Here is an 11534-nt window from a genome sequence, read left to right on the forward strand (position 1 = left end):
AATAATTTTTAAATGATTTATTATTGGCTAATTAATGCCTACTAGGAGCATATATCATAGCCATTGAACACTTGGATCATCTGATAGGAAAACTAAGGAGATATGCTTTCTAGCTTATTTATCTTCAGCAAGTCTGTGAAGTCTGTAGCAATGCTTGTTTTTTTATGTATTACCATTTTCCAAATAAACCAGAAGAACCTCATTCAATCTTTTTAAAGATATTAAAAAAGCAGCTTTTTCCCCAGTGTAGAAAACTAACTTTTATAGGATTTCACAGCATATTCTTGCTTAAGGATCAAACATCATCACCATCATGTGTACATTAATGGAGGTAGAGAGCTTGAGAATGGGTTGAAGTTGGCCCAACCTCAGGGTGTATTCCTTGAAAATTTTAAAGGAATTCAATTTCAAACTTGGGGGGGGGGGACTACACGGTCATCGAGCCAAACTCCCTCCCCCAAACGGTTTTCTAGCACAAAATGTTCTTCAATAAAACCAAAGCGAGGGTTGACTGCAGGGAGACACAACAAGGAACTCAATAGTCAATTGCAACTTTATATTTCAGGCATTCAAGTATAATATTCAGATACAGTTCCATTTCTAAAAGAAACCATACCAAAGGATCCCAGGAAACAGTAAGAAAACATTGCTACTATAACTCCTACATAAGCCAGTTCTGTATGACATGCATCACAAGTATCTGGGTAAGGGAGGAAAGAAGACTGGTTATACTGCTTTAGAACACAGAATTGGCAATCTCATCTTAACTAGTGAAATGTGAAAAGTTAGTTGAAAAGATAAGTTCCAAATAAACAATAAAATCTTAATCAAGTTTGCATCACTCAAGCCATTTTTTCCACTGACCTTTAACTGCTTCACTTATAAAGATTAATTTTAAGCTAATTAAATTTGAGAGGCAGCATGGATTAATGAAAAGAGCTGGCCTTGGAGTCAGGAAGTCCTGGGTTCAAGTCCTGCCTCTAACATTTGCTGACTGACTTTTTACAAAGTCACAACCTCTCAGTGCCCTAAGGCAAATAAACTATAAATTAGAGAAGGTGCAGATCTACATTGTTAGAGGAAGTTCTTCACCAGGAGCTCCCTATACCAATGTAACCACAAATTCCATAAAAAAAATTCAGATTTGAAGCATTACATTTTTAAGTGCCCTTGCATAATCCCAAATTAAAATGGAGATATTCCTTCCCATCCACAAAATAAAAGAAACAATATTACTTTATTAAAATACTGAATTTATTTCACATGTATACTTTGTCTCCCCACCATTTCCATTTGTCTGACCACCACTACTACTATGCCCTATCATAACATTCCATACATACTTAAATGAAGCAAAGGGTGGAGTTCCATCTTTGAAAACTAAACAGGCATTTTGGACAACACATTCTTGGCAAAGTAATCTGGACGACATTTATCAGACACGGTAGGGAAAGTTCTCACTCTGCATTATAAAAAGGACAGCCAGATATCAACTGTTACAGAAATAAGACGGAAAATTTTAACAAACTGTTCAAACTTATTTTCTTAAAGAGATTTCCTCCACAGCCAGAGATCTTGAATAGCCTGAAAATGAAAAGAAATGAGGTCAAAGAACTCAACACCACATAGACATCAATAAATTAAACTTTTTGCACAATTCTTAATATCTTTTATCCCTTCCCTTCTCAGCTGTTAAGGTTCACAACTGCAAAAGTCAATGAAGATCAAATATTAGTTTTCAAAATTTAGGAGACTTATAATTGGTTCACAAAAAAACCCAAGACAGTCTGTTACCTGTTACATCAAGGTTTAAAAACCCATCTATAAAAGGATTTTCAGCAAAGGAAAGCAAGAGGAAGGGTGGGGACCAGTTTGGCAAACACTAGTTGAACTTCATATGCCCCTGACTTATGTCAGATCAACTTCAGTAGTGAAAACTTAACTGCCCTCACAACATTTTCTCACAAATTTGTGATTGTTGATCAGATACTTGGAACAAGTCAACTTTAAACCAGTGAAAGGAGTCAGGAAAACATAAAAGTTCCTTCCAGTGACAAAATTATTTCAGTTACAAGAACTGAAAGAAATTTAACACAGGTTTAACCCTAACGCAAGTTGAGTAATAACTAATTCAGCAACTTGCTTCCTGATTCCACCTTTTGGCTTGAACACAAAGTCAGTTGACTTTGGGTAGAAGGTAATATAGTTCCCATAAGCTCTAAAAGAGAAGTCTCTCCCCATACTTCTACCCCCCAAAAGAAAGCTAAGACCAGACTGGTCCAAGTGGCCAAATTCAGCAGTGAGGAAAACCACAGCTCATTTCCTTAGCCAATATGGTGCCAAAAGTAAAGTTCTGTGGGTTTAGTAACCAAGAGATAATTTACCAACCATACAAAAGCTGGAAAAAATGTACTAAAATATTAACTTCTTTATCTCTGCCAACTAAATCCTTAAAACAACTTCCATTTATTTAATCTGAAGTATTGTCTGTGGTTAGGAACCTTTTAAAAAAAGCCAAAATGTGGAGATTAAAAGTGGAAAAGGAGAATCACAATAAATCATGATGAAAAACTTGTTTGGATTGTCAAGTTCCCAGAAAATTCATTTACCTCCTGATCAGACATCCGGAAGCAATTCTTTACATAGTTGATGAATTTGCCTTCCACTTTTGGGAGGGAACCACCCTATAGACACAAAATCAAGAAAGATTAAAAGACAAAAAATATACCTTTAATACAGTTTATGCCAAGATGCCATTAAGTGGAACCTCCAAGATAGAGAGCCAGGTTGCTATTCATTAAAAGTAACTTCCTCTCTATTAAGGTAATCACTAACAAGAAAATAATGCTATCTCTTCTTGAGGCACACTCATGGAAGCTATAATTACTTCAGTAGTTTGTATATACCTTACAAATTCCTTAACTTTCAGAGATCTTTGAAGTCATGCAATTTTTTCATTGTTAAGGTTAGAAAACTTAGTCAACATACCACCCTGTATAGACAACAAAAATCTAACCTCAGTTATATGTCAATTGCCCCTAATCAGATCTAAACCCCAGTGTTAAAATTTGCCATCTGACAGGTCTGTGATAGGATTACTTTATTACTGTGAAGACAGGATTTGAATGTATGTCTTCCTATCTCATTTCAGTCAACCTTCAGCAGCACTAATTGTGTGCTGAGCCAGGTTCTAAGAGGAAAGCCTTGATTCAGCTCTCTGACACAATGAGACATGTTCCCCAATTGGAAGAATCTGATTAAAATTTAATTTGAAGTTAACTAAAAGGCAGAACTTTAAACTGCTGTAAAGTACTGAGTGCAATTAAGTAGTTATAAGAATAGATTGAAAAAAATGAAAATAAAAAGAATAGATTGAATGGGGGGGGGCTTGGCTAGGTGCTGCAGTGGATAGAGCACTGCCTAGAGTCAGTGCACCTGAGTTCAAATCCAGCATCACACTTAATTACCTAGCTGTGTGGCCTCAGGGCAAAGCCACAAACCCATTTGCCTAGCAAAAACCTAAAAAAGAAACTTAAAAAATGAATTCTGAGATGGCTCAGGGAAGGTTTCATAAGAGTTCATTCTTGAACAAAGTAACTTGTTAAAGGATTAATAAGTTATCAACTCAATGACTGAGCAACTAAGACTAAAAGGGGGATGAAATGGCATTGGATACCAATGGCTTGTTTTTAAATAATATCATAAACTTGTTTTTAGATTCTTGCAAAATGTACTCATGTCCTGTTCTTGTAATGGTTACCTGTTCAGGTAATTGCAAGTTACAATGAAATATTCAAATCTCATTCGCAAAACCAAAAAAAAAAAGAAAAAAAAAGGTAGCCATCAAAATTAAAAGAAAAAAATTCATGGCTCTAGTGTTTTCCTGAAACTACATCGCCCTCTGCTGGATTTTCTGCAAGCATCAAATACAAATGGGAAGAGCAGAGATCTATTAGAAGAAATCTTTCCCAAAACAACCAAAATTCTGTCTGTTTACCTAAGAACTAGGACAAATTCCTGGGGTAAACACTCCCAAAAGCCATAAGACATAAGCATATGAAAATGCCTAAAAGTAGTCTAAGTTACTCCTTAAATGAAAACAATCTATATACACTCACCTTTTCAATGCTTGCCTGCATTTTTGCTTTAATATCCTCTAGAGAAGTAGGTCCTTTGGGAGTCTTGGGAGTCTTGTCTTGCTTTTTGAAGGATTCTTGACCCTAAATTTTTTGGAATTATGTGATGTTTTGATATATATATATATATATATATATATATATATATAATATGTATAGTTATCCCTTCACCTATCCCAAACTAAAATTTGCCTACTAACCAAAACCAGCATAAAGTCATTCTCATAGTTGTTAAACATTGAAAATGAATAATCTTTTCTTTTACAGCATTTTTATACAAAGAACCTGCTAATTTAGTAGATCTACAGGATAGGGACAAGTTCCTAAAATTTTCCAGATTAAATTTGTTTCAAGTTAGAATTACATAACATCGCTTACAAGAATATTGCTTTAAAAAAAAAAAATAAGGCAAATAAAGATACCCAGTTTTCCTTTCTCCTTTTCCTTTAACACCTTCCCAATGTACAAATGCTTACTTTTGCGTGGAGTTTAGAGTAGGATGAGACAGACCTTGGTGGCAAGGTCTAATTCCCTGAAATTTTACATGAACCACAATGGCTGGCACAAATAGAATGAAAAAAACAAGCTTTCCCTTTCCCAGAATGTAAATTCAATCTTTTCCCTTATACCACTTACTATATACCATCTATCTCCTTTTACCGATGAAGACAGAAGAGCTCTACTATAGATTGAGGATGAATCTGAAGTCTGGTCTTGGACACGTACTGGCTTGTGTGGGATTAAGTGGCCTAAAGCTTTCAGTACTTTTGAAAACTAAACTGAAAATGATAATGGAGGAGAAACTTCCTCTTATCAAATCACTCCCTTACTTCTTGGATCAGACTGGTTTTGAAATTGGTACATTTAAGGAACATGCTTATTTCCCCCAAAATAAGTCAAACCCATAGTAAGTCACTTAAAAAAAATTGTTAGTCATAAAAATTAAGGCTTTTTTTACCCTTTTCTTTAAAACCATTTCTAAAACTAATTGACCATAGCCAACTCTTGCATTCTCCGGGCCTCTGAAAAAATACTGATGAAATTAAATTTACATGCAAAGCAAGGCAGGGTCCTAAATTGTTTCAATTACTTACTTTTGATTTTGGTGTGGACGGCTTTGAATCTTTTCCATTCTGGTTTGATTTTTGTGCATTTTTTGCAGCAGTATCACGAACAGACTACAAATACAAGTTCAATTCTTTTAAAGACTCCTAAAGATTCTTTGAATTTTCTTAAAGGCACATAAAAATTTAATGACTTTCTCCTAAGCATAATCTACATTATGACATTCCAATCCCCATATAGATTTGGGTTTTGTCCTGTTTAATCCCACCCAACTTGCTGACAGTCACAAGAGGGACAATTCTTATGCCCAGGTTTGTCTTTTCTCATAAAGCTCAGTTTCCTGTCAAGAACATCAGAAATTGCTCTACTGGGAATTATGAGGCAAAAGTTATGAGTTGTGGTTCTGTGGTAAGAAACAACACTTACTTTCTTCACTGGAGGGGTCTTTTCTTCACTTTCTTCATCTTCAAAGTCATCATCATCATCACTACAAATATAAACAGTGCTTTATACTGATCAAATTATGTATACAAGACCAAAACACATTAAAAAAAACAGGCCTTTCCATTTTTTGCTACCTTTTGTTTTTTTTGCAAGGCAAATAAATGGGGTTAAGTGGCTTGCCCAAGGCCACACAGGTAGGTAGGTAATTAAGTGTCTGAGACCGGATTTGAACCCAGGTATTCCTGACTCCAAGGCCAGGGCTTTATCCACTATGCCACCTAGACACCCCAATTTTTACTACCTTTTGAAGGAAATCAACCCTAAAAATGATGCATTCAAACAAAATCATGACTTTTGACCCACTGTTCTAAAACTTAAGTTCCAAACTCATTATTTTAAATCTCCTTTTCAACAAAAGCCTACTGTAGTATGTGTTGCTATTGCCTGTTGTCAGGGTTCTGAATTTGTCTTGCAACTTGTAAAAAAACCCACCGCTTGTGTGCCACCCCCTTTTGCCCCCTAGCAATTTTTCAGTGAAAAAATTCTTTCTGGTAATTGAAATAGACCCATTAAACCTAGACACAGCTTTGTAACTTGTTCAATGATAAGTGTGCTTAAAAGACTGACCTAGATTTGTAATGTCCTTTATAATTGTAGTCTATTCACAGTATCCTGTTTTGATAGACATAACAGGCTTTTTCAGAGTCAGGAAATATATATTTAGATATATCTACTTAATCTAAGTGGTGCAGTGGATAGAGCACAGACCCTGGAGTCAGGAAGATCAAAATTCAAAGTCAGGACTGACACTTTCAAGTACCCACACCCCAGAGATTTTAGTGCAGTTTTAACAACATATTCAGTAATTTCCAGCAACATTGAAAGTATTTAATCCTCTGGTTAGGACAGTCAGAACTAAGAAAGTTCTTTTTGGACTCCTAAAAACAGCAATTCCATGTGAAATACTTACTCTTCATCATCATCATCTTCTTCATCATCTTCTTCATCTTCTTCAGACAGTTTTACCTTTTTCTTTAAAGGAAATATGGAATAGAAATAATTTTATTGATAACAGTTTACAAAGCTTACAAACATCAGAATATATTAAGTTGCATTTATTTATACCTGTGGAACCTTGCTACCAACTCCAGGAGCTGATCGTTTGCCAGACATATTCAAGAGTTTCATATCATCTTCCTCTTCATCATCAGATTCTGCATCTTCCTCCAGTGCTAAGAAAAGAATTTTGTGTTAATCATGACCAAATTCAAATTTATAAACTTTTTTGCCTCAAATGAGTTCAGGAGAGGGAAAAAACTGAACATAACAATTGCCCCAGGAGCCATATTCCAATTCTTTAGTCATGTAAATTAAAACTGATAATGTACATTGATAAACTCAATCATTCACAAATACATCTCAAAACAAAGATTTTCAAGTTCACATCTAAATGCATTAACAAAATTTTTATGTTGAGCATTTCATAAGAAAAGCTAATAGGCTGTAATAATCTGATAAGTTATTTAGCACCATTTTTAAGAAGTATGAAACATTACATACCTACTAGGTGCTGGCCACTCACGTGTACAGGTCCTGAACCACACTTCAACCGCAATACTACTGGTGGTGTGATCTCAAAGCCACCTAGAGAAACCTGGGAGAAGAAAAGTCAATTTATCATTAAATACCATAAATGAAACATAACATGGAAGAATCAAGACCCTTGTTAACATTTCCCAAATAGAAACTTACTTTAAGTGACATGTAAGTTAAAGTCATAACAGGTGTATTTTTGTTTTTTTTACCCTTTTCTTTAAGACCATTACTAGAGCTAATTGACCATAGCCCAACTTTTGCAATTCTTTGGGCCTCTTTGATTAAACACTGATCAAATTATATTTACATGCAAAACATCTGGGCATAACTTCAACAACTTGTGAGGACTGACCCTGAATTTTCAGTGGTATTCAGGAAAAGAGCAAACTGTTAAAATTCAGTAGTAAAGGTCTGATGATCTAGTGTCCAAGGACTAATCTAGATAATGTTTTCTTTCATTTTTTGAAAAAGACCACAATATTAGGGAGGTGATTTCATGACAAGTGCATGAACCTAGATGAATTTAAGAGGCATATAATGCCACAAGATTGAGCACCAAGTATTAAATGTTTTTGGTTATATTAATTCACAATATGCCATACACTGGGACTACAAAGATAAAAATGAAACCATCTCTATACCTAAGAAACTTTCAGGGGCAGTTAAGTGATGCAATAGATACAACACTGGCCCTGGAGTCAGGAAAATCAAATCAGAATTCAAGGCAATTCATTACCTAGCTGTGTGACCTTGGGCAAGTCACTTAACCCCTCTGCCTTGAAAAACAAACCAAAAAAGAATAAAATCTTGAATTATGATGAAGTATAATTCTTTATTTGGCTACCCTGTTATGCACTAAAACTTAATTTTAGCCTAAGTGGCAAGACCAGAAATGTATTACCTTTCTTAAACTATCAATGAACTTGAGACTTGAGTATATAATCTTTAGACACAATCTAATTAAAACATTCATTGTCTAAATTATATAGTACCATCACAATTGGGAGATAATATGTAGTCAATATTCAGACTCTGGGAGTAGTAGTATCTTAGAAGATCAGTTCTACCTCTGACCATTTATTTGCTGTGTTAACCCCAGTCACTACCTTTTCAGTAGGCAACATTTAAGACTAAGTTGCAAGAGAAGATGAGAACCTGCATTGGTAAACTGATAATTGTATAGTTCATACCTAACTACTTAACAATGTTTAAAAGGTTTTCTAAAACTTTAAAACATTACAATGTTACAATTATTCTGGCTAGGGAAAAAAATATATCAAAGCAGAAATCAGAATATTGTAGAATGACCCCAAGCCCTAATCTTAATTGTATGGCAAAAGCATAAAATATGCAAGATTAGAATCAATGGATTTACCAAAGAGAAAAAAAACTTAAAAGTCTTACTGTAGGCTGCACAGACATTTTCAAAGATGCCAGTGTTACTTTAATTGGGTTCCCTTCATAGTTCAGTGCTTCTGCTTCAACAATATGCAATTCATCCTTTGCACCAGCCCCTAAACTCACCTATAATTGGAGAAGAAAAGCAACCATTTAGTTATTCAATTTATAAAGTTCCTAAATCAACCATTATTTTCATTTTGAATACTCTTGTACAAGATGTACACTATCTATTCTTGATACAAAAGGTTATTTAATGAAAGAAAAGTTACTTACGGTCCTCAATGACAACTGGTGTTCATTTTCATCATTGTCTACCTTAAAATGGTAATCTTTGTCAGCCTTTAGTTCACAACCTGAAAAGGAGCAGAGTCATAGTTATTACCATAAATCTCTTCAAAATAGCAAGACTCATACCCTAAAATTTGATTATCATCTATTAATCTGACCCTCAAGATTCCTCATCTGAAAAATGAGAGCAAATATTTGCTCTACCTTCACCTTATGGGAGCAATTCGGTTTATAAAAAGTTTAATGAAGTCATCTATAAAGGTTTGAGTCAAATTCGAAAGGAGGACCAGGATCAGATTTTCCCCAAGAGAAATGAATTTAGTATGTGTCAAAGCCATTCTGATGTACAAACAGGTGGGGGGAAGGGAGACGACCTGAACCCTTTTCATTCCTAAAGCATTAATTTTTTTTTGTCTTTTTCTTCTCAACCTCAAAAATTCGCTCAATTTGTTTCCCAAGTTAAGTTTCAATGTAGGAGGAATGTCGTCATAAATAAAGGCTATCTCATCAAGCGAGACAGAAGACAAAATGTTCCCATCATGGAAATGTAGCCGCATTCGAAATGATCTAAACTCAGCAAAGCAAGCCAAAGAACAGGCTCATCAAACTACCGAGATCAAAATCAGACCACACAGGTCTCTCCTTAATTTTAAACCTAAACCACCCAGGCCAAAGCCCTGGCCCATTTCGCTTTGCACGTCCAGGTGGCGGTGGCGGCGACTCTGCATGGGCCCGGGCTCGGCTGCGGGGGGGCTGGATGTTCCCGAGCTGCTTTCCGCCCTCAGCCGAAGGCCTCGAGGGCGCCACGTGCTTCCGCAGGCGGCCCCGCAGCGCCAATGCTTAGTGCCCACGTGCCCCCGCGCCCCCACCCCGGTAACGGGCCCAGCAACGGCGGCGGCCCGGCGGGCACCCGCAGAGATGCGGCTGCGCGGCTGCGCCCGGGGCCTTGTTGGAGATGGGAGGAGGCCGGGCTCGGCGTGCCGACCCCTCCCTACCCCCCGTGAGCCCCCTCCGCCTTCCTCGCCTCCACTGAGAATCAGATCCGGGCCTCTCCGCCGTCATCCCCTCCCCCCGGCCTCCGGCGGCCGCGGGCCTCCCCTGCCCAGCCCCCTCCTCATCCCGGGCCCGGCCGGCCCCCCGCCCCTGCAGCCGGGCTCCCGGGGGGTCCGGCCCGCCACCCTCGGGGTCTCTCTAGGCCCCAGATTGCATCCCCATCCATCCCCCCCCCCCACGACACACACAGGCCCGGGCTGGGCACGGGCGCCCCGCCCCCAGCCCCGCAGCCGCCTCCTAATCCTCGGCCGTTACCGAAGAGGAAATTCTGGGGCCGGAGGGGGCTCATATCCATTTCCATCGAGTCCTCCATCTGGGCAGCGATGCAGAGGGGCGCGGAGACGTGCGTGGAGGAGGACGGGGCGGCCGGGCGGACGGGCTCGAGCTCCCGAGGGGCTCCGCTCAGGACGGAATCGCACCGAGGAAAGGACGCGGGCTCCCTGCGCACACATATAGTCCCTCGCAGATCTCGCGAGATCCGCCTCCGTGCGCACGTGCACGGCCGGCCGCTCTCGCTCGCGCGGCCCCGCCTGCCGGGCGCAGAACGGGTTTTGCGCGCGCGACGCCGCCCGCCCCCCCCTCCGCCGGCGCGCTCCCGGCCGCAGCCGGCGCGAGCACCGGGCCGCCGCGTCCGCGCCTCCCCCACCACGCGCAAGCGCACGCGGGCACGCGACCGGCGGGCGCCCCGGCCCCGAGCGCGGCCCCGGCTCGGGGAACGCGGCGCTGCCGACCCTGCGCAAAATGGCGACACCGCCCCCCCCTTCCCGCTCCCGGCCCCACCATCTTAGCCATCCACCGGTCCCAGGAAAAGCCTCCGTTATCCGGACAACCGGCTCGGCCGCGGGAGGAGGCGCTCGGGCCATGTGGGGCCAGTGGCGTGCGCCCCCCCGGCTGTAAACCCGTGCCAAGGCAGCCTGCGCCACCTCCGCCCAGGCTCCCCGGGGGCTTCCTTGGCAGACTGGGCCAGGACAGCCAGCGAGGGGCTGAGTGTTCAGTGGGCCCAGCGACCCTTCCGGCAGCCCCCGCAAGGGACCCCAACAGCATCGACCCCGGGGCAGCCCCAGGACCCCGAGACCTGAGCACCCCATGTCAGAGGGGCACGAAGGGGCCAACCCCAAACCCCCCGACTCCCAATAGACGCCGCCCCCGCTAAAATGAGAAGTATTTGACTTTTAATCATCTCTAAATCAGCATCCGAGCAAGTGGTTTTAGAAGAGCAATTTTAGGGTTTGAAGGGGCCTTGTAGTTGCTGTTGGTTTCCGACTCTTCATAACCCTATTTGGGCTTTTTTTTTTTTGGCAAAAATATTCTAGTGAATTGCTATTTCCTTCTCCAGAAAAGAATCTGCCATCATTTAACAAAGGAGGAAACAGGGTTAAATGATTTGTCCAGGTATGCTCAGCTACAAAGTGTCTGAGCCTAGATTTCCAACTCCAATTAGCTGCCCTGAAGGAATCTGAGCCACCCTTCAGTCCTACTTCTTATTTCGGGGGGTTCCAAAGAAACAAATAGCAAAAGAAGGGCAGCGACTTGCCCACAGTCGCAGGTAGC

At 40.5% G+C, this 11534-nt stretch overlaps 1 protein-coding gene across 1 annotated transcript; it reads right to left on the reverse strand.

Moving 5' to 3' along the window:
• Positions 1-535: 535 nt before the first annotated feature.
• On the reverse strand, positions 536-10447 carry NPM1 (nucleophosmin 1). Its single transcript, XM_074212425.1, has 11 exons — positions 10239-10447; positions 8916-8995; positions 8646-8765; positions 7206-7299; positions 6771-6877; positions 6616-6677; positions 5628-5688; positions 5231-5314; positions 4119-4220; positions 2610-2684; positions 536-1584 (listed from the first exon to the last, which is right to left on the reverse strand). The coding sequence occupies exons 1-11, from the start codon at positions 10294-10296 to the stop codon at positions 1546-1548; spliced, it is 882 nt and encodes a 293-aa protein (XP_074068526.1). The 5' UTR covers positions 10297-10447; the 3' UTR covers positions 536-1545.
• Positions 10448-11534: the final 1087 nt, after the last annotated feature.

Source organism: Macrotis lagotis, chromosome 1, assembly GCF_037893015.1.
Source record: "Macrotis lagotis isolate mMagLag1 chromosome 1, bilby.v1.9.chrom.fasta, whole genome shotgun sequence".
Lineage (NCBI taxonomy): Eukaryota > Metazoa > Chordata > Mammalia > Peramelemorphia > Peramelidae > Macrotis > Macrotis lagotis.